The 22,525-nt window shown below is 41.9% G+C and overlaps 1 protein-coding gene across 13 annotated transcripts in view; it reads left to right on the top strand.

Annotated features, from left to right (window-relative positions):
- HERC4 (HECT and RLD domain containing E3 ubiquitin protein ligase 4) overlaps positions 1-22,525 on the top strand; it is a 93,923-nt gene that overhangs the window by 19,068 nt on the left and 52,330 nt on the right. For all 13 annotated transcript variants that reach the window (XR_007775058.1, XM_050958298.1, XM_050958296.1 and 10 more), the window contains 8 exons: positions 262-353; positions 4,158-4,288; positions 5,688-5,848; positions 6,322-6,398; positions 11,487-11,611; positions 20,354-20,413; positions 20,571-20,682; positions 21,307-21,496. Coding sequence is in view for 12 of the 13 variants with exons in the window: in XM_050958298.1 (XP_050814255.1) it covers positions 262-353; positions 4,158-4,288; positions 5,688-5,848; positions 6,322-6,398; positions 11,487-11,611; positions 20,354-20,413; positions 20,571-20,682; positions 21,307-21,496 (948 nt within the window). In the remaining variant the exon portion in view is untranslated. The remainder of the gene's footprint in view (positions 1-261; positions 354-4,157; positions 4,289-5,687; positions 5,849-6,321; positions 6,399-11,486; positions 11,612-20,353; positions 20,414-20,570; positions 20,683-21,306; positions 21,497-22,525) is intronic.

The following is a 22,525-nucleotide window of genomic DNA, read 5'->3' as shown; positions in this document are numbered from 1 at the left end:
TTAAGGAGTGTAATCCTTTGTTTATCAAAATTCAGGATGAATATTTTTCTATACAGTGTTTCTATATGGTACCTCTCACCATATAATGCCTCTGTATTTTGGGTTCTTATTTTTGAATCCTGTAAATTAATAAATTTGGGCTAAAATCACTAATTTTGAAAGTTAAATCTGGAGACAGAGCTTTTTGATGCAACTTCTTTTTCAAAACACGTTAAATGTACTGACATCATAATGTGACCAACTTTTTATTAAAACCTTCAGACAGGTATGTTCCTAATCTGCTGAAGTCCCTAAGATCTCAGAAAATTATTCACATCTGTTGTGGAGAAGATCATACAGCTGCTCTTACAAAGGTACAGTACTTAAATTAACAAATCAGATGATACTTTAGGCACTTCATGTAGCAGTGAACAATGCTCTTTTAAAGTCTCTAAATGCAATGTTTCTATTTGTTTCTTAAAAGTTGGATGGATAAAATATGGCCTGTGAAATCATGATAATAGTAAGAGAGAGGTTACACATTTAAATAAAGACCCACATTTATCATAAGTTACATAAACCATGTTTATAGTACAGGCACTACAGTGGCACAGCTTTAGTGCTGCAGCTATCGTGTAGATGCTCCCTATAATGATGGAAGAGGTTTTACATGCTCCTGAGTGCCGTAGCTATGTCAACCTAACTTGTAAACGTAGACCAGACTTCAGTCTAAGATAGGGGTTCCCAGTCTTGATTCGCAGCTCCCACTGGCTAGGAACGGTGAACCACGGCCACTGGGAGCTGCGAGCATCCATATCTGTGGATGCTCAGGTAAACAACGCATCTCGCGGCCCACCAGGGGCTTACCCTGAACAAGTCACGAACCAAGTTTGGGAACCCCTGCTCTAAGGTGTGTGTCAGCTTTACTAAAGATGAATTTGCAAGATTTTACATTATTAAAAACACTTTGTGACCACAACATTGCTTATGGCATTATTTAAACTCTGTGATAGTTGAGCTTTAGAGTGCACTGTTCTAAATACTAACATAAACTTCTGAGCTGGATGGTTGTACTTTTACTGCATTTGTCATAAAGTTTTCACTGACAAGGTTAGTTCCAAATTAGATTGTATGGCTCATGCATTTTATTTTAATTCAGCAGCAGTATTACTTGTAAATGGTAACAAGTATCAGAGGGTAGCCATGTTAGTCTGGATCTGTAAAAGCAGCAAAGAATCCTGTGGCACCTTATAGACTAACAGACGTTTTGGAGCATGAGCTTTCGTGGGTGAATACCCACTTCCTCAGATGCATGTAATGGAAATATCCAGGGGCAGGTATATATATGTGTGCTAGCAAGCAAGCTAGAGATAACGAGGTCAGTTCAATCAGGGAGGATGAGGCCCTGTTCTAGCAGTTGAGGTGTGAAAACCAAGAGAGGAGAAACTGGTTCTGTAATTGGCAAGCCATTCACAGTCTTTGTTCAATCCTGAGCTGATGGTGTCAAATTTGCAGATGAACTGAAGCTCAGCAGTTTCTCTTTGAAGTCTGGTCCTGAAGTTTTTTTGCTGCAGGATGGCCACCTTAAGGTCTGCTATAGTGTGGCCAGGGAGGTTGAAGTGCTCTCCTACAGGTTTTTGTATATTGCCATTCCTAATGTCTGATTTGTGTCCATTTATCCTTTTCCGTAGAGACTGTCCAGTTTGGCCGATGTACATAGCAGAGGGGCATTGCTGGCATATGATGGCGTATATTACATTGGTGGATGTGCAGGTGAATGAACCAGTGATGGTGTGGCTGATCTGGTTAGGTCCTGTGATGGTGTCGCTGGTGTAGATATGTGGGCAGAGTTGGCATCGAGGTTTGTTGCATGTGGTGTGCAGTTACTGGTGAGAATATGACAACCTGCCAACCTGAAACATATTCTCACCAGTAACTGCACACCACACCATAATAACTCTAGCTCAGGAACCAATCCATGCAACAAACCTCGATGCCAACTCTGCCCACATATCTACACCAGTGACACCATCACAGGACCTAACCAGATCAGCCACACCATCACTGGTTCATTCACCTGCACATCCACCAATGTAATATAGGCCATCATATGCCAGCAATGCCCCTCTGCTATGTACATCGGCCAAACTGGACAGTCTCTACGGAAAAGGATAAATGGACACAAATCAGACATTAGGAATGGCAATATACAAAAACCTATAGGAGAGCACTTCAACCTCCCTGGCCACACTATAGCAGACCTTAAGGTGGCCATCCTGCAGCAAAAAAACTTCAGGACCAGACTTCAAAGAGAAACTGCTGAGCTTCAGTTCATCTGCAAATTTGACACCATCAGCTCAGGATTGAACAAAGACTGTGAATGGCTTGCCAATTACAGAACCAGTTTCTCCTCTCTTGGTTTTCACACCTCAACTGCTAGAACAGGGCCTCATCCTCCCTGATTGAACTGACCTCGTTATCTCTAGCTTGCTTGCTAGCACACATATATATACCTGCCCCTGGATATTTCCATTACATGCATCTGAGGAAGTGGGTATTCACCCACGAAAGCTCATGCTCCAAAACGTCTGTTAGTCTATAAGGTGCCACAGGATTCTTTGCTGCTTTTGTAAATGGTAAGTGATTAGCAATAGTGGAAATTATCAGACGTTATCCGCAGGGTAGCTACTGTGCAAGCAGTTAGAGTATGAGCTTCCTTCAGGGTTTTACCAATAGCTTCAGCCCTCTCATGAAAGAAACATCCTTTATTTGAAGGGTTCTTAGTTTTATGTCATTGTAGCTCAATCCCATTACAAAGGTGAAAAAACTGAACCCCAACTGACACTTACCCTTCCGTTTATATGTGTAAGTGCGTTATTTATGATAGTCTCTTGTATTTTGTATAAATTAGTTTAGGGAAAATGTTCAAATAATAGAAATCTCTCCATAATTATAGGAAAAGATGTCCAATAGAAGCAATTATTTATGAACAAATATTACCCTGAAGAGTGTGTGAACCAAATATTGGCACCACTATAATCCTGAAATTGAAACTGATTTCACTGATACTTATCGTCCAAGTTATGACATGCACAGTATAAACAAAATAGTGACCAGTAGACTGTATTTTAAACTTTTTTCCTTTTACTGAGGCATTATTAGTAAAATAGTTAACTCAGATTTACAAGTGTAAATTGACACTATCCCCTTAATTAAAGTGAATGGATTAAGTCATGTTAATTTACTGTAAATACTAAAACTAACATGATTTTTCTGTAGTGCCTTCAAACCCAGCAGTCCCTCTGCATGTTGTACATTGCAAAATTAGGGTCTTGATATATTTCTGTGTGTGGAGAAACTGGTTGCATGTGAGAGTATTTTAACAGCCCTTCCAGAATGTAGAAGTACCTGGCACTGTTTATTCTAATTCAGTGAATGGGGCTGTTTTTCTCAGCGGATGCTGCCATTTTAATGACGATTTCCAGCAGAGATCCAGTCTGGTGCAGAGTAGAATTGAAAGAATCAGCTTTGCAATTTGAAAGTATTTGAATATGGAAATTTTCACAGTTGTTGTAAGGTAAGTTGAGTAACTTTTAAAAACATTTTTGATTAACATTCTTCTGTTATGGTTTTTGGTTAATTTCCTGTTAAATTAATCAAAAACACTTTTTTTTTTTAAATTGAACTTACCTTACAATCATGTTGAAACTTTTTGATATCCTGTGCTTTCAAATGATGAAGCCAATACTTTCAGTCATACTCTGCATCATTTCTTTGAGGAGGGCAGCTTCCTATGTGGAAATTATTATGAAATATATTTATGAATTAATTTTAGGGTTTTCCTGTTTGTGGTTTTTTTTTTATGTGCAATTATAGTTCATCTGTGGAAAAGAGGAAAAAACAAGGTTTGGTTTCATATTAATGCCACAAGTTAATGGCAGAATTATTGTGTAATAATGTGGAAATTTCAAGAACATTATTTAACAATGGTATAATATATGATAGGTGTACTACATTTTCATAAATGGAATTAATTTGTAACCCTGTGTAGATGAGTATCCTTATTTTTCTATTCGACTATCTTGTTAAAATTATATAAACCAAGAAAGAAGAACTGTACAATAGATGATTCTTCTTGTTAAATGCATTCTAATTTTAATCCAAATATATTTGTTTAGGAAGGTGGGGTTTTTACATTTGGAGCTGGAGGCTATGGACAATTGGGTCATAACTCTACCAGCCATGAGATAAACCCAAGGAAAGTTTTTGAACTTATGGGAAGCATTGTCACACAGATTGCTTGTGGGAGGTAAGATCCATTCTGTACTAGAGCTATGAATGGCAAAAACATTTTGTACACTGAGCATCCAGTTGTAGTGAAGTATCTGAACTCTGACCCTTACAGATAAGGGTTAAGGACAAAATTGTTAGACTTGAAGTACTTAAATGTGTTATCTTAAACAGTATTAAATAAAAAAATAAAGTAAGTTGTACCACCAAGATGTATGACTCTCTAAACAGAACAACTGCAATAATCGTTTATTTTTAACCTGTGTCCATCCTTGCCTCCCTAATTCTGGTCCTTGCATGTTAAGTGAAGGCAATAAACAGTATCTAACAAGCATTTAAAAAAAAAAACAAACTCCAAATCCTGAACAATTAAGATGTGTACGTGCCTTATTGAGTATAACACAAGGGCTGGAAACATACCTTTTTTTAATATTAAAAAAAAAAAAAGGCACAAGATGTTTGTTTCAGGGCAGTGGGTGTTTAACATATGTATGTGTACTCCTAGTACAAGCCAGGGAGGATATTTATCATTGTTCAGATTTTAGTAGCATCCAAAATGTAGATGCTTCCCAGACATAGCTGAAGACATTGTCCTTGTCCCAAAGCTTTGGTAATCTAAAAGGACAAAGACAAAGAATGGAAGAAAGATACACATAGGAACAAAATGATGGTGCTGGTGTTTAAATATAAACTAGGGATCGGCAACCTTTCAGATGTGGTGTGCCGAGTCTTCAAATATTCACTCTTATTTAAGGTTTTGCATGCCAGTAATACATTTAAACATTTTTTATAAGGTCTCTTTCTTCAAGTCTATAATATTTAACTAAACTATTGTTGTATGTAAAGTAAATTAAGGTTTTTTAAATGTTTAAGAAGCTTCATATTAAATTAAAATGCAGAGTCCCTCTTACCGGTGGCCGGTACCTGGGCAGTGTGAGTGCCACTGAAAATCAGCTCGTGTGCTGCCTTTGGCACGTGTGCCATAGGTTGTCTTCCCCTGATATAAACTGTCCTCAATTACCGTTCTGTCTGTCCATGGTGACCGTGACTGGACCATTCCCTGTTAACAGTCTACATTAATTCATGGCTGTTTATCCCATTCTGTCCCCTCCCCTACCATGAATTTAAGGCTGAGAAGAAAAAGAATTGCAGCCAATCTGGCAGAAACTTTAAATTCTAAGTGTCCAAGACCACCCTCCAGGTCAGACTTTGGGTGGGAAGGGATGGCAGGCTCCAGGTGGTTGCTCTGTCCCCTAATGTTCCAGGCAGTTCCTTTTATTTCACTGCCTTGGAATGTGTGGTTTCTGGTAACATGCTGAAAGACGTTTCAATATGCTGTTAGCAGTCCTATTTTGACCTGCACAGAGCATGGTACAATGTGTGCATAATTTATTTTAAATTTTGTATCTCTGCTGTAGGCAGCACACTTCTGCATTTGTTCCTTCATCTGGAAGAATTTACTCCTTTGGTCTTGGAGGTAATGGACAGTTAGGAACAGGATCAACCAGTAATAGGAAAAGTCCCTTCACAGTAAAAGGAAACTGGATTCCTTATAGTGGACAGTACCCACCAAGCACAGGTAAATGTGTGACTCTACATATTAACTCTTTAAACTATTTCTGCATTGTTTGATCTTTGGGAAGTAGCCAACTATGATTTCCCAGTGCAGTTTCTCTTCTTTCAAATTGTCTCTTCCTTAGAACAGTGGGATATTGGTCTTGATATCGGAGAAAAACACTTTCATCTCCCTACAAGCTTTTCTGCACCAGGAAAGATTTGCTAAAATCTTACAGATGATGCCACTCATTTAGCTCCTTTGGGCATAACAAAAGTGTGCGTGCGAGCGTAGTCCAAGGTTTCTGTGGCTGCTGCTATTTTAAGCGCCGTGTTGTGTCGACCAGCTTTGAGCAGGGGTGATAACATAGTGCTCTCTGCAGAGAGACCCTTCTTGATTGCTTGATTCATAGACAAGCGGTCATTGTATCAATTGGAATGTGATATGCCATTTCAGACTAAGATTTGAAATTAACTAAATTTTTATTTTCATTGCAGACAGTGAAGAATATTATTGTGTAAAGAGAATTTTCTCTGGTGGAGATCAGAGTTTTTCACACTACTTTAATCCACAGGTAATAAAATACTGTGAATCAGTTTCAAAGCCTGTAACCAAGGCTCTGTCCTATGTGGCATTTTAGACCTAAATTATGAGACCGGAACCTTAGAATTACACCTCTACCCCAATATAACATAAATTCGGATATGACGTGGTAAAACTGCGCTCCAGGGGGCTGCCAGTGGATCAAAGCAAGTTTGATATAATGTGGTTTCACCTATAATACGATATGATTTTTTTGGCTCCCAATGGCAGCGTTATATCGAGGTAGAGGTGTATGTACCTCTGCCTCCCATATCTTCTTCCCTTCATAGCACTCAGCCTTGGTCCAGAATAGCACAATCAGTATAATATGTTGTTTTTTAATGTAAGTTAAGTTTATTTTATGCTTATCTCCCCTGATTTCCCCCTCCACTTTTTTCTTCTGTTGGTTTTAGTATTGAAAATGCATAACTGCGTAGTACAAGCTGTAAGGGGAATCCTGAGTCTCTTTCATGGCTGGGTTACTTCACAGTTGGGATTTCGGACGCTCAGGAAAGTGGAAAGCCTGTTGTTGATTTTGGCACCCACAGTGCATTTGAAGCTTTCGGTAATGGGATGCAGGTCCTCTTTCCCTTTCGGGCAGGCTCAGACATGAGTGGGGTTTGAACTTCCTGTTTTCTGCCACTTCTCAGCAACTTTTACCAGCAGCTACCTTCCCTATTGTTCCTTGCCTCAATGTCTGGTATTTTGTCCAGCAGTGATGGATTAGCATGTTTAGCTGATCGTTTCTGCTACAGTGATTAGTAGCCAAATAGTTTATTGCTGACATTTTAAATCGTCATTTAGATTTCATTACAGTCTTAGACACTGTGACATCAACAGTTTGAGACTCCCTAACCCCCTCTTTTTGTCCTATGACTGCAGAGGTGTTTGTCCCTCACAGTATGTGGTAACTACTTGAGCTAAACAGTCTGTTCCACGTTGGGTTTTGCCATGATGCTGGGAGTATCTTTCCCAGACATGAAGAAGAGCTTGTTACCCTTCTCATCTCTCTAATATCCTGGGACTGACATGGCTACAACTGCATTACATAAAACATTACCTGAGTCATTTTGCTTGTTTGTTGCCTCCCTTCGCGATCAGTTTTTCTTCTGCTTAAACTGTGAGCTCTGGGCCTCAGACCTTCCTTAAATGATTGTAAAGTGGCTAGTACAGTTGTCTGGGTATTATAGAAATAACAACACCCTGACTCAGATGAATGTGGGTCATTCATGTGATCCCTGGATTTACTGTTACAGGCTATCTGTCAAATCAGGCAGACAAAACTGCATTGACTTACTTTCCACTTAAGATTCTGAAGTTTTTCTTCACAACCATAAAGGCTAAAAATGTAATTATTCTTAATAGTAATTGGAGATATACCTATTATTATCTCCTAGAACTGGAAGGGACCTTGAAGGGTCATTGAGTCCAGCCCCCTGCCTTCACTAGCAGGACCAAGTACTGATTTTTCCCCAGATCCCTAAGTGGCCCCCTCAAGGACTGAACTCACAATCCTGGGTTTAACAGGCCCAGGCTCAAACCACTGAGCTATCCTTCCACTCCTTGATTTTTAAATGAGAGCCTAGATTACAAACATAGCTATATAGCAATTAAAAAAAAAACTTATGTATTCATGTGCAGATCTACATTGTCTAAATATACAGTCTTGTCTAACCTTAATTTTTTTGTACAGTTTAATTCGTTCAACACAATAGTTGCACAGCAATCCAATTCAAAATACCAAACTCCAGACCTTGACCACAAAATTGAAAAAACCTCGCACATTTCTTTTTTTATGAATAAGACTTTGAATATTGTAGACTTTTTGGAATTCTAGATGAAGCAGCGTAAGAAGTTAGTTCCAACATAAATTTTAATAAGTCTTTGTGATTTTTCTTATTCATTGTTTTGTCTTCAGCACCTGGGAAAAGTATTTCAAAATATTTTAAAACTGAAGCAATGTAGCTTGGTCAGTATGTTAACTAGAACTGGAAAAGAAATGAAAAATTTATATGTAAAAATGCTCAGATGTAGTTGGTATTTATATAGTTGCAATGAGGTGTGTGTGTGTTTGTTTGTTTGTTTTTAATATGTTATCAAAAAAAATCAGTTCCTATAAACTGCCAAAATAAATTTTTAAGTACATTTTGACAAGAATTAGCTGAGGTTAACTGGAGATCACAGATGCATGGGGGACCATTATTTATCTTTATTTTGCTCTAAAATAAATTCACATGTCCATAAATCTAAGCAGGGCGCTACTTAACAGTTTAACATTTTGTTGTTACGTTGTTTTAAAAATGTTTGAAAAGCATAAGAATTCCCTGCATAAACATATAAGGCACTGTTCCTGTTTTTAGCAGAAAACAACTTTATAGAAAATAAAGAAAACACTCTACTTGTCTCACTCTGTCCTCTTTCCTGTGTGCAGGCACACAGATACTGTGCATGTTTGACTGTGTGGTGTGGAGAGAAGCGAAAACATGTTTGTTAGTATATTATTTGTCAGGCATCCAAAAGTGTGTTAGAACCGTCTCGGTTATAGAATAAAGGTAGATCCCTGTCCTTAAGAGCTTACAATCTAAATAGACAAAATGGACACAGGATAGGATAAAGGAATGACAACATACCAAATTTCAACTAAATTGTATTGCTTTTTATGTGTCATTAGTTCCACATTTTTTTCTTAAATCCCTCCCCCCCCCTCGCCCTCCGGGCTCTCCCTCCACCAGGGCTGGGATGGGAGCTGCTGCAGCCTGACAAGGAACCTGCCTGCAAGTAGGAGGCAACTCTGGCTGAGCAAGAGCTGGCACAAGTTAATGACCCAGCACCTCCTCCTACCCCACAGTAACTGGACTTTTGGTGTTCACTCAGTACATCTGACTTGATGCTGCCGCATCCCCTTTTTGACCATACTTTCTGGTTGAAAAGCGGGCACCTGGCACCAGGAAAACAGAAGCCAAAAACTGGACTACGGGGTAAAATGCCGATGGGTGGCAACTCTAAGGAGTAGGGGCTCCTGTTTATCAGACAAAAATGGGGTTGGTCAGAGGGGAAGTCAAACTCCTCTCCCACTACAGCATCCTTGCACGTAGTGTTTGAGGGAAGTTTGGGGAGGAGATTAGTCAGAATAGCTACTGAACGTGGTGACTGACGTTATCTGTATCTTCAATTCCCATTGGACACTGGGAGCAGCTGGAAATAGGAATTACCCCACTAAAGGAACCAGTGGTAGCACAGCAATTTAGCAAGCCATTCTGCTAGTAACTGGTTTGAGATTGCGTCTGGGAGATGCTTAGGGGAGTGGAAATTTAGTATAGGTTAGGTCAAGTTCGTGAGTTTGCCTTGGGATTTCCTTATAGTGAATTTTCAGCTTCAAGAAACCAAGAGTGTTTAAAATGTAAGTCCCCTCCTTTACCCTGCCTGCCTTTTCTTCTTGATCCTTATCTTGTGTGTAAAGAAGTCAATGGAATGCTTCCAGGTTTTCTGCAGAGTTCCTTTTGCTGCAGTGGGGAAGCATGTAATGAAAAATGAAATAATCCCACTAAGGCGTTTCAGCTGAGCATGTGTTAATCTGTGAAGAAGAGCACTCTCTTGTGAGTGTTTGAGTTATTGCTCAGTAGTGGAAAGCTATTTGAACTGTTTCTTAAATTTACCCATGATCAGATTTGCTCATGATACCAAGTGGGTGCTAATCACAGTAAACCAAAAATAAATTGTAAAGTGACCTGTGGTGATTGAAGTGGCGAGGATTGCAGACAATAAAAGAGATTAGAGTAGTAGTAAATGTAAAATCCAATAATAAGTGGGAGAGGAAGGGGCACAGCAAATGAGGTAGAGATAGAACTTGACAAATAAATATTTTTGTACTAAAGTGAGTTTATTTTCATCTTGCCTTCTTCTTCCTGTCAAAATATTACTTTTTTTCATGTTACCAAGCACTGTAGTTCATAGCCTTAGTGTTTAACGTCATCTAGTCTGATCTCCTGTATATTGCAGGCTACCACCTCCTCCCAGTATCCGCAAATTAACCCAACAACTGAAATTAGACCAAAGTATTACAACCCATAGGAGACTAGACTATTATGTGCCGCAAACAGAGACTAGAAGGGACTGAGGTTCACCAATACCTGAGGCCCTCACAATGACAATATCTCACTGAAACAGTGACCTGCCCAGATAATCCCAGCAAGTGACCCGCACCCACATGCTTCAGAGGACAGTGAAAAAAACCCAAGTTTACTGCCAGTCGGATCTGGGGGACAGTTCCTGACCCCACATATAGTGATCAATTAGATCTTGAATGCATGAGCAAGAACCATCAACCCAAGTGCCAGAAAGAGAATACTCACTGTTACCCTAGAGCCCTGGCTCTCCCTATCCAATATCCCCTCTCCATCCGTGTCCATCCCTGATGCAAAGGGAGGAGATCCCCCTCCCGCCGTGTGTGTGTGTGTGTGTGTGTGTGTGTGTGTGTGTGTGTGTGTGTGTGAGAGAGAGAGATCAGCATTGGGATGGATAGGATGTGTAATCAGCGTTGGAAGAGGAGGTGCTCATAAGAGGATCTCTCCCTAAAGAAATGACCCTCAGTATTAAAACATTTAAGAAATATTTATTTCACAGCGAGTAATATTATCTAGACTTGCATAGTTAGTTATTCATTTGAAATTAATTTGTATTAAGCAAATTGAAAAACCTCATTGGTTTTCACTTGCATTTAACTTGTATATTACTCGGAAAACGTGCTGTTGTTCTTTGTTATTCCAGTAACATCTTCTGCATGATTTGAAGGGATATTACGGTGTCACTTAGATGCCAGTTGCAATCAACATTCAAAAATTTATTTCCCAACTAGAGCTAAAAGGCCTAGCACGAAATATACTTTATTCAAATGAAAGTTGCGTAATCTGGTTTATGTCTTCTAATATGGTATTTCACTACTGTAATATTCTCATGGAACGTGAATGTATGAATAAAGAGTTTTATCAATTACATTTTAGGGGCTTGCTTTCCTCAGTAAGACTGATAAATGAGAAAATTGTTCTGCTTTCTTTGGCTGACGTCCCTCTTCTAAATTTAGAACATGACGCCACCAGATGACTTCAGGTGTCCTGACTCTTCAAAGCAGATCTGGACTGTGAATGAAGTATTTATTCAGAAACTGCTGACTTGTCCATCTGGAAGACTTCCTGTGGAGATAGCTGAGTAAGACCAAATTAAATTGTTGAGAAAAATACCTTTGAAAACTAAACTAAATTATAATACATATACACAGTTATGAAAGTTTTTCACAGAGAATGTTTTAATTATTGTCTTTGCTGTACACATGAGCTTTATTCTTGTCTGTGCTGCTTGTAATGCAATTTAAAGCCTTATAGTAGTTCTACTTCCTTCCTGTTGTATCTTAAATGTTTGTAATTACTTTTTATTTAGTAAATAAAAAGTAATTACAAACATTTAAGATACAAAATGTGGACTTAAGGTAGGGATTTGGAGATATTAGTGGGGTAAGGTGTGCATAGGGACTCGGGTAGGGAAAAAGGGGGCCTATGGATTGTCTGGACTGGGAAAAGTGGTTGAGGTTAGATACCCTTGATCTTTTCCCTTGTTTAGATCGAGGTCCTAAATCTTCATTGCACCGCGACCCCCTTCTGACAACAAAAATTACTACACGACCCCAGGAGTGGGGACTGAAGCCTGAACCTGCCCGAGCTCCACTGCCCTGGTGGGGATGGGGGAGTGGGGGCAAAGCCTGAGTCCCACTGCCCTAGGCAAGGGGGGAAAAAAGCAGAAGCCCTCAGGCTTCAGTTTTGGCCCCAGGCAGAGAGGCTTATGCTTCAGCCCCAGGCCCCAACAAGTCTAAGCCACCCCTGGTGACCCCATTAAAATGGGGTTGCTACCACTTTGGGGTCCCGACCCATAGTTTGAGAACTGCTGGTTTAGATCCATGTTAACTCCTTTTACCTCAGTACAGCTGGTTGAGATCTACCTTATCGCTTTTCATACAGACCTTTAAAGAACAGTAAAGTATTGGGAATTTGACATCAGGAGAGATGACTTGAGTAGGAGTATTGACAGAATGTTGGTCATCAAAGTAATGGCCTCAGTAACGTAGGTGGAGAACAGGTCAGGCTTTAGAGGGAGAGTGAACTAAGAATCTCAAAGGGAAGGAATAGAGGGTGAAGGGCATGTGCTACCAGTTACCTCAATACATAATGTGAAACTATGTTTTTGTAAGTTTTTTGTGAATTTCAAGTTTGCTGCCGTTCGTAACTAATAAATGAGTTGGGACAAAAGAAATTCATCTATAAATGCAGACTGTAATACGAAGTACTCTTCTGTTGTCATAATCAGATTAGAGTGTCAAGCGGTGTTCGTTGTCTGGGTCTGCAGTGTATTCTTGCACTTGCTTCAAAAGTGAGAACATACTCAAAAAGTAGCAGTCACTGACTTCTGAATGACGATCCTACAGGAACTGCTCCTGGTGGGACAAAGCAAGTGAGAAACCTGCCTCTTTGGCAGCTCTAAAGAGACAGATCTCTTAGCTAGAACATGTATTTATTTATTTTTTAAAAGATGATCTTCCTGGGTTTCAGGAAATTTCCCTGTTCTCTGGTAGGCCAGGCTGACTGTGGTTATTTCTGAGTGTAGATGGCCCTTCCCTATTGGACTGAAATTCCTATAGTTACAGTATAAAATAAAGAGAAATCCAGGCAACTGAAATATTATTTCCTCAAGCTTATTAATGCAGAGTTCTGTGGATTTATTATTGTATATATGCAGTATATTCTGTAGCTGTTCGTTGCATGAGATATAATGTACATGTAGTTTCTCAGTTTTAACACATTATATATATATATATATATATATATATATATATATATATATATATATATATATATATGCATACTGTTATGCATACTGTTAGATGTGAAGTTTGTGAATATAAACATTTTTGCTAATTTACAAAGTATGAATTTGTTCAGAGGGCTAAAAAAGTCACTGAACATCAATGAATAGCTAAAAGCAGCAAAGAATCCTGTGGCACCTTATAGACTAACAGACGTTTTGAAGCATGAGCTTTCGTGGGTGAATACCCACTTCCTCAGATGCATGTAGTGGAAATTTCCAGGGGCAGGTGTATATATATGCTAGCAAGCAAGCTATAGATAACGAGGTCAGTTCAATCAGGGAGGATGAGGCCCTGTTCTAGCAGTTGAGGTGTGAAAACCAAGAGAGGAGAAACTGGTTCTGTATTTGGCAAGCCATTCACAGTCTTTGTTCAATCCTGAGCTGATGGTGTCAAATTTGCAGATGAACTGAAGCTCAGCAGTTTCTCTTTGAAGTCTGGTCCTGAAGTTTTTTTGCTGCAGGATGGCCACCTTAAGGTCTGCTATAGTGTGGCCAGGGAGGTTGAAGTGCTCTCCTACAGGTTTTTGTATATTGCCATTCCTAATGTCTGATTTGTGTCCATTTATCCTTTTCCGTAGAGACTGTCCAGTTTGGCCGATGTACATAGCAGAGGGGCATTGCTGGCATATGATGGCGTATATTACATTGGTGGATGTGCAGGTGAATGAACCAGTGATGGTGTGGCTGATCTGGTTAGGTCCTGTGATGGTGTCGCTGGTATAGATATGTGGGCAGAGTTGGCATCGAGGTTTGTTGCATGGATTGGTTCCTGAGCTAGAGTTATTATGGTGCGGCGTGCAGTTACTGGTGAGAATATGTTTCAGGTTGGCAGGTTGTCTGTGGCCATCACATACAGCCCCCAGCTAAAACCCCTCCAACGCATCATAAAGGATCTACAACCCATCCTGGACAATGATCCCACACTCTCACAGGCCTTGGGTGGCAGGCCAGTCCTTGCCCACAGTCCCAGCTCAGGAACCAATCCATGCAACACACCTCGATGCCAACTCTGCCCACATATCTACACCAGCGACACCATCACAGGACCTAACCAGATCAGCCACACCATCACTGGTTCATTCACCTGCACATCCACCAATGTAATATACGCCACCATATGCCAGCAATGCCCCTCTGCTACGTGCATCGGCCAAACTGGACAGTCTCTACGGAAAAAGATAAATGGACACAAATCAGACATTAGGAATGGCAATATACAAAAACCTGTAGGAGAGCACTTCAACCTCCCTGGCCACACTATAGCAGACCTTAAGGTGGCCATCCTGCAGCAAAAAAACTTCAGGACCAGACTTCAAAGAGAAACTGCTGAGCTTCAGTTCTTCTGCAAATTTGACACCATCAGCTCAGGATTGACAAAGACTGTGAATGGCTTGCCAATTACAGAACCAGTTTCTCCTCTCTTGGTTTTCACACCTCAACTGCTAGAACAGGGCCTCATCCTCCCTGATTGAACTGACCTCGTTATCTATAGCTTGCTTGCTAGCATATATATACCTGCCCCTGGAAATTTCCACTACATGCATCTGAGGAAGTGGGTATTCACCCACGAAAGCTCATGCTCCAAAACGTCTGTTAGTTTATAAGGTACCACAGGATTCTTTGCTGCTTTTACAGATCCAGACTAACACGGCTACCCCTCTGATAATGAATAGCTAGTATTCACTAAAATATGTTATTTGTAAATTAGCAATAATGTTTATATTCACAAACTTCACATCTAACAGTATGCATCTGGGAATAGGTTGTGAGTGAATTTTCTCTTCATGCGTTCACTTTGCTAGTCTGAAAGGTTTTTATATAACATGTAATAAAATAACAGGCCACTTATAAGAGGGGATCTTGTACCACTAACTAATTTGTGTTTTGGTTGTGGATAAAGCCAGGGCCCATTATCGGTTTTCATAGCTCAGATGTCTAATAGCACTGGCAAAAAGATATATCTATTAGCATTTAAAGCAGGCCTGCACAACATGCGGCCCGCAGAGGCTTGCTGTGCGGCCCGCGGCGGGATTCATAGACTCATAGGTCAGAAGGGACCAATCTGATCATCTAGTCTGACCTCCTGCACAAGGCAGGCCACAGAACCCCACCCATCCAATTTTATAACAACCCCTATCCCAGGACCGAGTTATTGAAATCCTCAAAAATGGTTTGAAGACCTCAAGCTGCAGGGAAACCACCAGCAAGCGACCCGTGCCCCACGCTGCAGGGGAAGGCGAAAAACCTCCAGGGCACCTGCCCATCCGCCCTGGAGGAAAATTCCTTCCCGACCCCAAATATGGCGATCAGCTAAACCCTGAGCATGTGGGCAAGAGTCACCAGCCAGCACCCAAGAAGGAATTCTCCGCAGCAACTCAGTACCCATCGCATCCAACATCTCCCCGCAGACCATTGAGCAGACCTGTCTGGTGGTAATTCAAGATCAATTGTCCAAATTAACGATCCTATCATAACATCCCCTCCATATACTTATCAAGCTTTGTCTTAAAGCCAGGAAAGTCTTTTGCCCCTACTACTTCCCTCGGAAGGCTATTCCAGAACTTCACTCCCCTAATGGTCAGAAACCTTCGTCTAATTTCAAGTCTAAACTTCCTAATATCCAGTTTATACCCATTCGTCCTCGTGCCTACATTAGTACTAAACTTAAATAATTCCTCTCCCTCCCTAACGTTAACCCCCTTGATATATTTATAAAGAGCGAGCATATCCCCCCTCAGCCTTCTTTTGGCCAGGCTAAACAAGCCAAGCTCTTTGAGTCTCCTTTCATAAGGCAGTTTTTCCATTCCTCGGATCATCCTTGTAGCCCGTCTCTGAACCTGTTCCAGTTTGAATTCATCCTTCTTGAACATGGGACACCAGAACTGCACACAGTATTCCAGATGGGGTCTCACCAACGCCTTATATAACGGCACTAACACCTCCTTGTCCTTGCAGGAAATACCCTGCCTGATGCATCCCAAAATCGCATTTGCTTTTTTAACAGCCGTATCACATTGGCGACTCATAGTCATCCTGCTATCAACCAGTACCCCAAGGTCCTTCTCCTCCTCCGTCGCTTCCAACTGATGCGCCCCCAACGTATATCCAAAATTCTTATTATTAATTCCTAAATGCATGACCTTGCACTTTTCACTGTTGTATTTCATCCTATTTCTATTACTCCAGTTTACAAGGTGGTTCAGATCTTCCTGAATAGTATCCCTGTCCTTCTCCGTGTTAGCAATACCCCCCAGCTTCGTGTCATCCGCAAACTTTAGTAGCACATTCCCGCTCTTTGTGCCAAGGTCAGTAATAAAAAGGTTAAATAAGATCGGTCCCAAAACCGATCCTTGAGGGACTCCACTGGTGACCTCCTTCCAGCCCGACAGTTCACCTTTCAATACGACCCTCTGGAGTCTCCCCTTTAACCAGTTCCTTATCCACCTTACAACTTTCATATTCACTCCCATCTTTTCCAATTTAACTAACAGCTCCCCGTGCGGAACCGTGTCGAACGCCTTACTGAAATCTAGGTAAATTATATCTACCGCATTTCCTTTATCTAAGTAATCCGTCACCTTCTCAAAGAAGGAGATCAGATTGGTTTGGCACGATCTACCTTTAGTAAATCCGTGTTGCAATTTGTCACAATTACCATTGACCTCTATGTCCTTAACTACTTTCTCCCTTAAAATTTTTTCTAAGACCTTACATACTACAGACGTCAAGCTAACAGGCCTATAATTACCCGGATCGCTCTTATTCCCTTTCTTAAAAATAGGAACTACATTAGCAATCCTCCAGTCATACGGCACAACCCCCGAGTTTATCGATTGCTTAAAAATTATCGCTAACGGGCTCGCAATTTCACGCGCCAGTTCCTTTAATATCCTCGGATGGAGATTGTCCGGGCCCTCCAACTTCGTCCCATTGAGCTGTTCAAGTACGGCCTCTACCTCAGTTGCCGTAATATCCACTTCCATATCCACATTCCCGTTTATCATCCCTCCATCATCGCAAGGTTCCTCACTAGTCTTATTAAAAACTGAGGCAAAGTACTTGTTTAGATGTTGGGCCATGCCTAGGTTATCCTTAACCTCCATTCCATCCTCAGTGTATAACGGCCCCACTTCTTCTTTCTTTGTTTTCTTCTTATTTATGTGGCTGTAGAACCTTTTACTATTGGTTTTGATTCCCTTTGCAAGTTCCAGTTCAATGTGGCTTTTAGCCTTCCTCACTTTATCCCTACATGTTCTGACCTCAGCAAGGTAGCTTTCCTTACTGATCCTGCCTTCCTTCCACTCGCTGTAAGCTTTCTGCTTTTGTCTAATCCCCTCTCTGATTCAAAAGGCTCTGAGCTGCCTGCAGTGGCGGGGAGCTCAGAGCTTCTTAAATCCCAGCCGCGGCCGGGATTCAAAGGGCTCTGGGCTGCCTGCAGCTGCAGAGAGCCCAGAGCCCTTTAAATCTCAGCCACCAGGGCCGGCTTTAGGCCAATTCAACCAATTCCCCTGAATCAGCCCGCCCCTGAGAGGGCCACATGCCCAAGCCCCAGTACGGTGTACCGGCAAAAGCCAGTGCGCTGTAGCAGGGTGGCCCAGCTTCCCCAGAGGGCAATTTAAAAGGTCCGTGGCTCCCAGGCCCTTTAAATTGCCACCAGAGCACCACTGCTGGAGCCTTGGGGTAGGGCTGTGGGGGCTATTTAAAAAGTCTGGGGTTCCCATCGCTTCTACCGCCCCGGCCCTTTAAATAGCCACTAGAGCCCCACCACTTCCCCAGGGTTCCCGTGGCTATTTAAAGTGCTGAGGCGGTAGAAGAAGGGGAGCCCTGGGCCCTTTAAATACCCCAGAGCCCTGGGGTAGCAGGGGGCTCTGGGGGCTATTTAAAGGGCTGGGGCTCCAGCTGCCTCGGCCGCCCCGGTCCTTAAATAGTCGCTGAAGCCACACAGCCGAGGGAGCCCTGGGGAAGCGATTTACAGGGCTGGGGCGGTAGAAACAGGGGAGCCGCGGGCTCTTTAAATAGCCCCCAGAGCCCTGGGGTAGTAGGGGGGAGGGTCTCCAGATGCCTTTGCTGCCCTGGTCCTTTAAATAGCCCCTGGAGCCACACCACTTCTCCAGGGCTCCTGCAGCTATTTACAGGGCTGGCGCAGTGGAAGCAGGGGAGCCCCAGGCTCTTTAAATAGCTCCTGAGCCAAGGGCTGCTACTGCTACCCTGGTGGGGGACGCAGGAGGAGGGGGCACTCACGATACAGGATGGGCTGTACCTGCACCAGTTGCCCGTAGCCAACCCCTGCCACACCTCCTGCCCTGCCTGCACCAGTTCCTGTCTGCAGCCAGCCCTGTACCCGCTGCCCACAGCCAGCCCATCTCCAGCCAGCCCCTCACCCCCTGGCTTGCCTTCAGCCCTGAACCAACCCCTGTCTCCAGCCAGCCCTGCACCCGCTTCCCTGTCTCCAGCCAACCCCTGCTGCACCCCCCTGCCTGAAGCCAGCCAGTCCAGCCCTACCAACCCATGCCGTACCCCCCTGTGGCCCTGCCTGAAGCCAGCCAGCCCATCCCACACACTGTCTCCAGCCTGCCCCACACCCCTTGCCCAGCCTGCAGCCAGACCCTACCTCCAGCCACCTCCCCCCCCCCACCTCCAGCCAGCCCCATGTGCACTGGTGCCCTGTAGTTCCCAGGGAAGTAACCCTGCACACCTGCTTCAATGAGGTGGGCAGGGAGCAGCTGGGACCCACACGTGTACCCTAGCACACCCTAGGGAGTGGCGGAGCTCATTTCTAGTTCAGGCATATCTTTTTAAAAAATAACTTTAGGCAGGGTTAACATACATCTGTACTTTCCCGGACATGTCAGGCTTTTTGGATCTTAAATCGCCATCCAGGAGGAAAATATGGATGTATGGTAACCCTATTGGTACAAAAAATACATACTGTGGCAGAACTTTTTATAGGGAACCGGTTGCTAAGAAATGAAAGGCTTTTTTACATTTTTTTTCTTTCAGTCATCCCTGCCGGGGCCCCGCCGAAAATGTTCGGATTGGGCCCCGCACTTCCTCAAGCCGGCCCTGCCAGCTGCGGATGGGATTCAAAGGCTCTGCGCTCCCGACAGCTGTGGGGAGCCCTGAGCCCTTTAAATCTCAGCTGCGGCCGGGATTCAAAGGGCTCTGAGCTGCCGGCAGAGATTCTCGGCCGTAGCTGAGATTTAAAGGGCTCAGGGCTCCCCACCGCCACTGGCAGCCCAGAGCCCTTTGAATCCCGGCGGCGGCTCCAGCGGATGCCCTGGGGCTGGGATTTAAAGGGCTCGGGCTCCCCTCAGCAGCAGGCGCTCTGGGCCCTTTAAATCCCTGCCCCAGCCCCACAAAGCTCTGGGTTCCCGGAGCCCCGGGCCCTTTAATTTGACCCTGAGGGCTCCCAGCCAGCTCTTTTGCTGGGAGCCCCTGGTTGATTTAAAATCAAATATCACCTCCCCACCCCCAACCATCCTTTTTGGCCCACAGCTGTTTCAGTGGGGCGGCACTGGGAAAGGAGGGTTTGTTTCTGCAGGGCTGGGTGGTGCTGGGGCGGAGTGTTTCCGCTGGGCCGGGGGGTTTCGGCCCGCAGCTGTTTTCTTTGGAGTAATGTGGCCCTCGCCGCTTTACGAGTTGTGCAGGCCTGATTTAAAGCATTTAAAGTCCACGAAAGAAGCTACCTAAAAAGCACTTTATAAAAGTGATTGCCTGAATCAGTTCAAGTGTCAGAAGTATTTTCCTGTAGAAAAGTACCAATTTTATACAAGTTTATTTTTCTTTGAGAAACATTCAGAACTTGGGGTCTGCTGTTTGTTAGTTTATATATACAAAGCTGTCTTGTGAAAATTTGTTTTGTTTTGACTATCTCAAGTTAGCATTTTGTGTTATCCAATTTCATTTACTGATATTGCAGATAGGCATGATTAGATATTATATGAAGTGTCATTGGGGTATAAATAATAATTTATAGTAAACATAAACTTTCATCTGATATGTAAATCTAATTTTTCTTTTACATTTTTTTTTTAGTGAAATAGATGGAACATTTTCTTCAGCTGGCTGCCTAAATGGGAGTTTTTTAGCTGTCAGGTGAGTGGATAATCTTGTAAATTTCAGATTTCAAGATAGCTTATTGAAGCAGAAATAAAAATGTCTGGGGCGGGGAGAGGGTTTGATGTGGAGAGGAGGGTGAATGCAAAATTCTCTTACAGGCTTTTTTTTTTTCTTTTTTTTCTTTCCCCTTCAGTAATGATGATCACTATAGAACTAGTGCTCGATTCTCGGGGGTTGATATGAACGCTGCTAGACTACTATTTCACAAACTTATAAGTCCTGACCATCCTCGTATATCACAACAGGTTTGTCCTGCAAATCTTCCTTAGATGTAGTCACACAGATTCATAAATTCTGCAGTTTTACACCTTGATCTGGTTCTTTAGTATAAAAAAGTAATCTCTATAAACCAGTTCTAAGTTAATGGGAGTTTGTAAAAATGTTTTGAGTGGGCAGCAGTAAACCACATAGAACATTTTCTATGTTTAAATATCTGTGATTTTTATTCCATACCTTTTCTATTTTAATGCTGTAATATGTACATAGATAATAAAACATTATAATGTGTATAATAATCTAGGTCTGTTTTTTCTAAATTACTATGGTTTGCGTTAAGCATTGTATATTTTCTGCACTGTAACCTTCATCTTTCCACAAAGCAGATTTTAACTATGAAGCTTTTGCTGTGGAATAGTTACTCTGTTTTTATCTGAGGTAAACATTGGTACATGAAGCAAATAGCTTCACTATTGTGCTTATGCATATGCATGCAGTAATACTGTTTTCAAATTACTGTTCTGCACTGCACACCTGCTCGTCTCATATTAGGATCAAACCCTTTCATTAACTTTGTGTTTATATTTTCAGTTGTTTGCTTATTCATTTTTTGTTTTAAAATAAAGTGAGTTTATTTCTATGCAATGTTGTAGGTTGCGGCTAGTTTGGAGAAGAACCTTATTCCTAAATTGACTACTTCCTTACCTGATGTTGAAGCCCTACGGCTCTATCTCACTTTGCCAGAATGCCCACTGATGAGTGATGTGAACAATTTTACAACATTAGCTATTCCTTTTGGAACAGCTGTTGTAAATCTCGGAAAAGCTCCACTGAAAGTACTTGGTAAGAATTTTTAAAAATCTTCTGTGTTGAAACTCTCTCTCTCGCCGAAAATTGGTAGTATGTGGAAATTGCATAAATGAATTCATGGGATCTGTAAAATATTTCTCTAAATAGTTCTGTAGAATCCCTCAAAGAAAAAGTTAAGAATTTAGTTTTTTCTCTTTGTTTCTTTTCTATTACTCCATCACTGAGAGGTATGTTCCTAACTAGGTAGGAAAGTGTGTATCTTCCTTAATATCTTCGTGAGCTACATGCCAGTCCAAAAAATGGATCAGTTATCGTTGTCTTCAGTCTGATTCCTTTTGAGAGTGAGAATCTCTGTAGTTCATGGATTTCTTTTAAAGGATTTAGAGGGTTTTGGTGTTTCCTGTTAGACTGATTAATTAGTATTTACATTTTCTATGTCCTCTCCATACTCATAATTATCAGTAAAATTTAAATCTGCATAATCAGGTGTGTTTTCACTCATCTTCACTCTTCAAAGAATGTGGGCGGCAGGAGGGTGGGGGGTGGCTGTTGTTTCTAAGAAATCATATGCCTTCCCTCTCTTGTAGATAGTTGCTGTCATACTGGAAGAGTCATGGCTCACCTCTCTCTTGTCAACAGTGTCCTGTAGGCAGTTTCCAGGATTGCTAAAGAACAGACATTGAATTCACATCTTTGATTTACTTAGACAAAGCATTTTACCGTTTTCTTCAATAGGTCTCGCCATTGCTGCATAGAGGGATACTGCCATCCTATTCTGAGCCAGGATATCTGGTCATATACAGCCGAAAATCACTCTAACTTTTTTACCTTGTTGCTTTACAGTTTCATATCCTGTTAACTCTCTTTATTGCCTCAAGATCCTTTTAGACAGTGCAGCTTTCACTATGTCTTCCCATTGAATAGCTATTTGACACATTTTTCCCCAGAGATTTTCTGGCTTTAATTTATATTTGAATTATATCATATTTTATTTCCTCTGTTTGTAACAAAACTGATTCCATTAGAGTGCATTGTAATTAGGTAACTTTTATTGTGCAAAGT

Source organism: Gopherus flavomarginatus, chromosome 6 (genome assembly GCF_025201925.1).
Source record: "Gopherus flavomarginatus isolate rGopFla2 chromosome 6, rGopFla2.mat.asm, whole genome shotgun sequence".
Classification (NCBI taxonomy): domain Eukaryota; kingdom Metazoa; phylum Chordata; order Testudines; family Testudinidae; genus Gopherus; species Gopherus flavomarginatus.
This window is presented reverse-complemented; position numbering and strand designations above follow the sequence as displayed.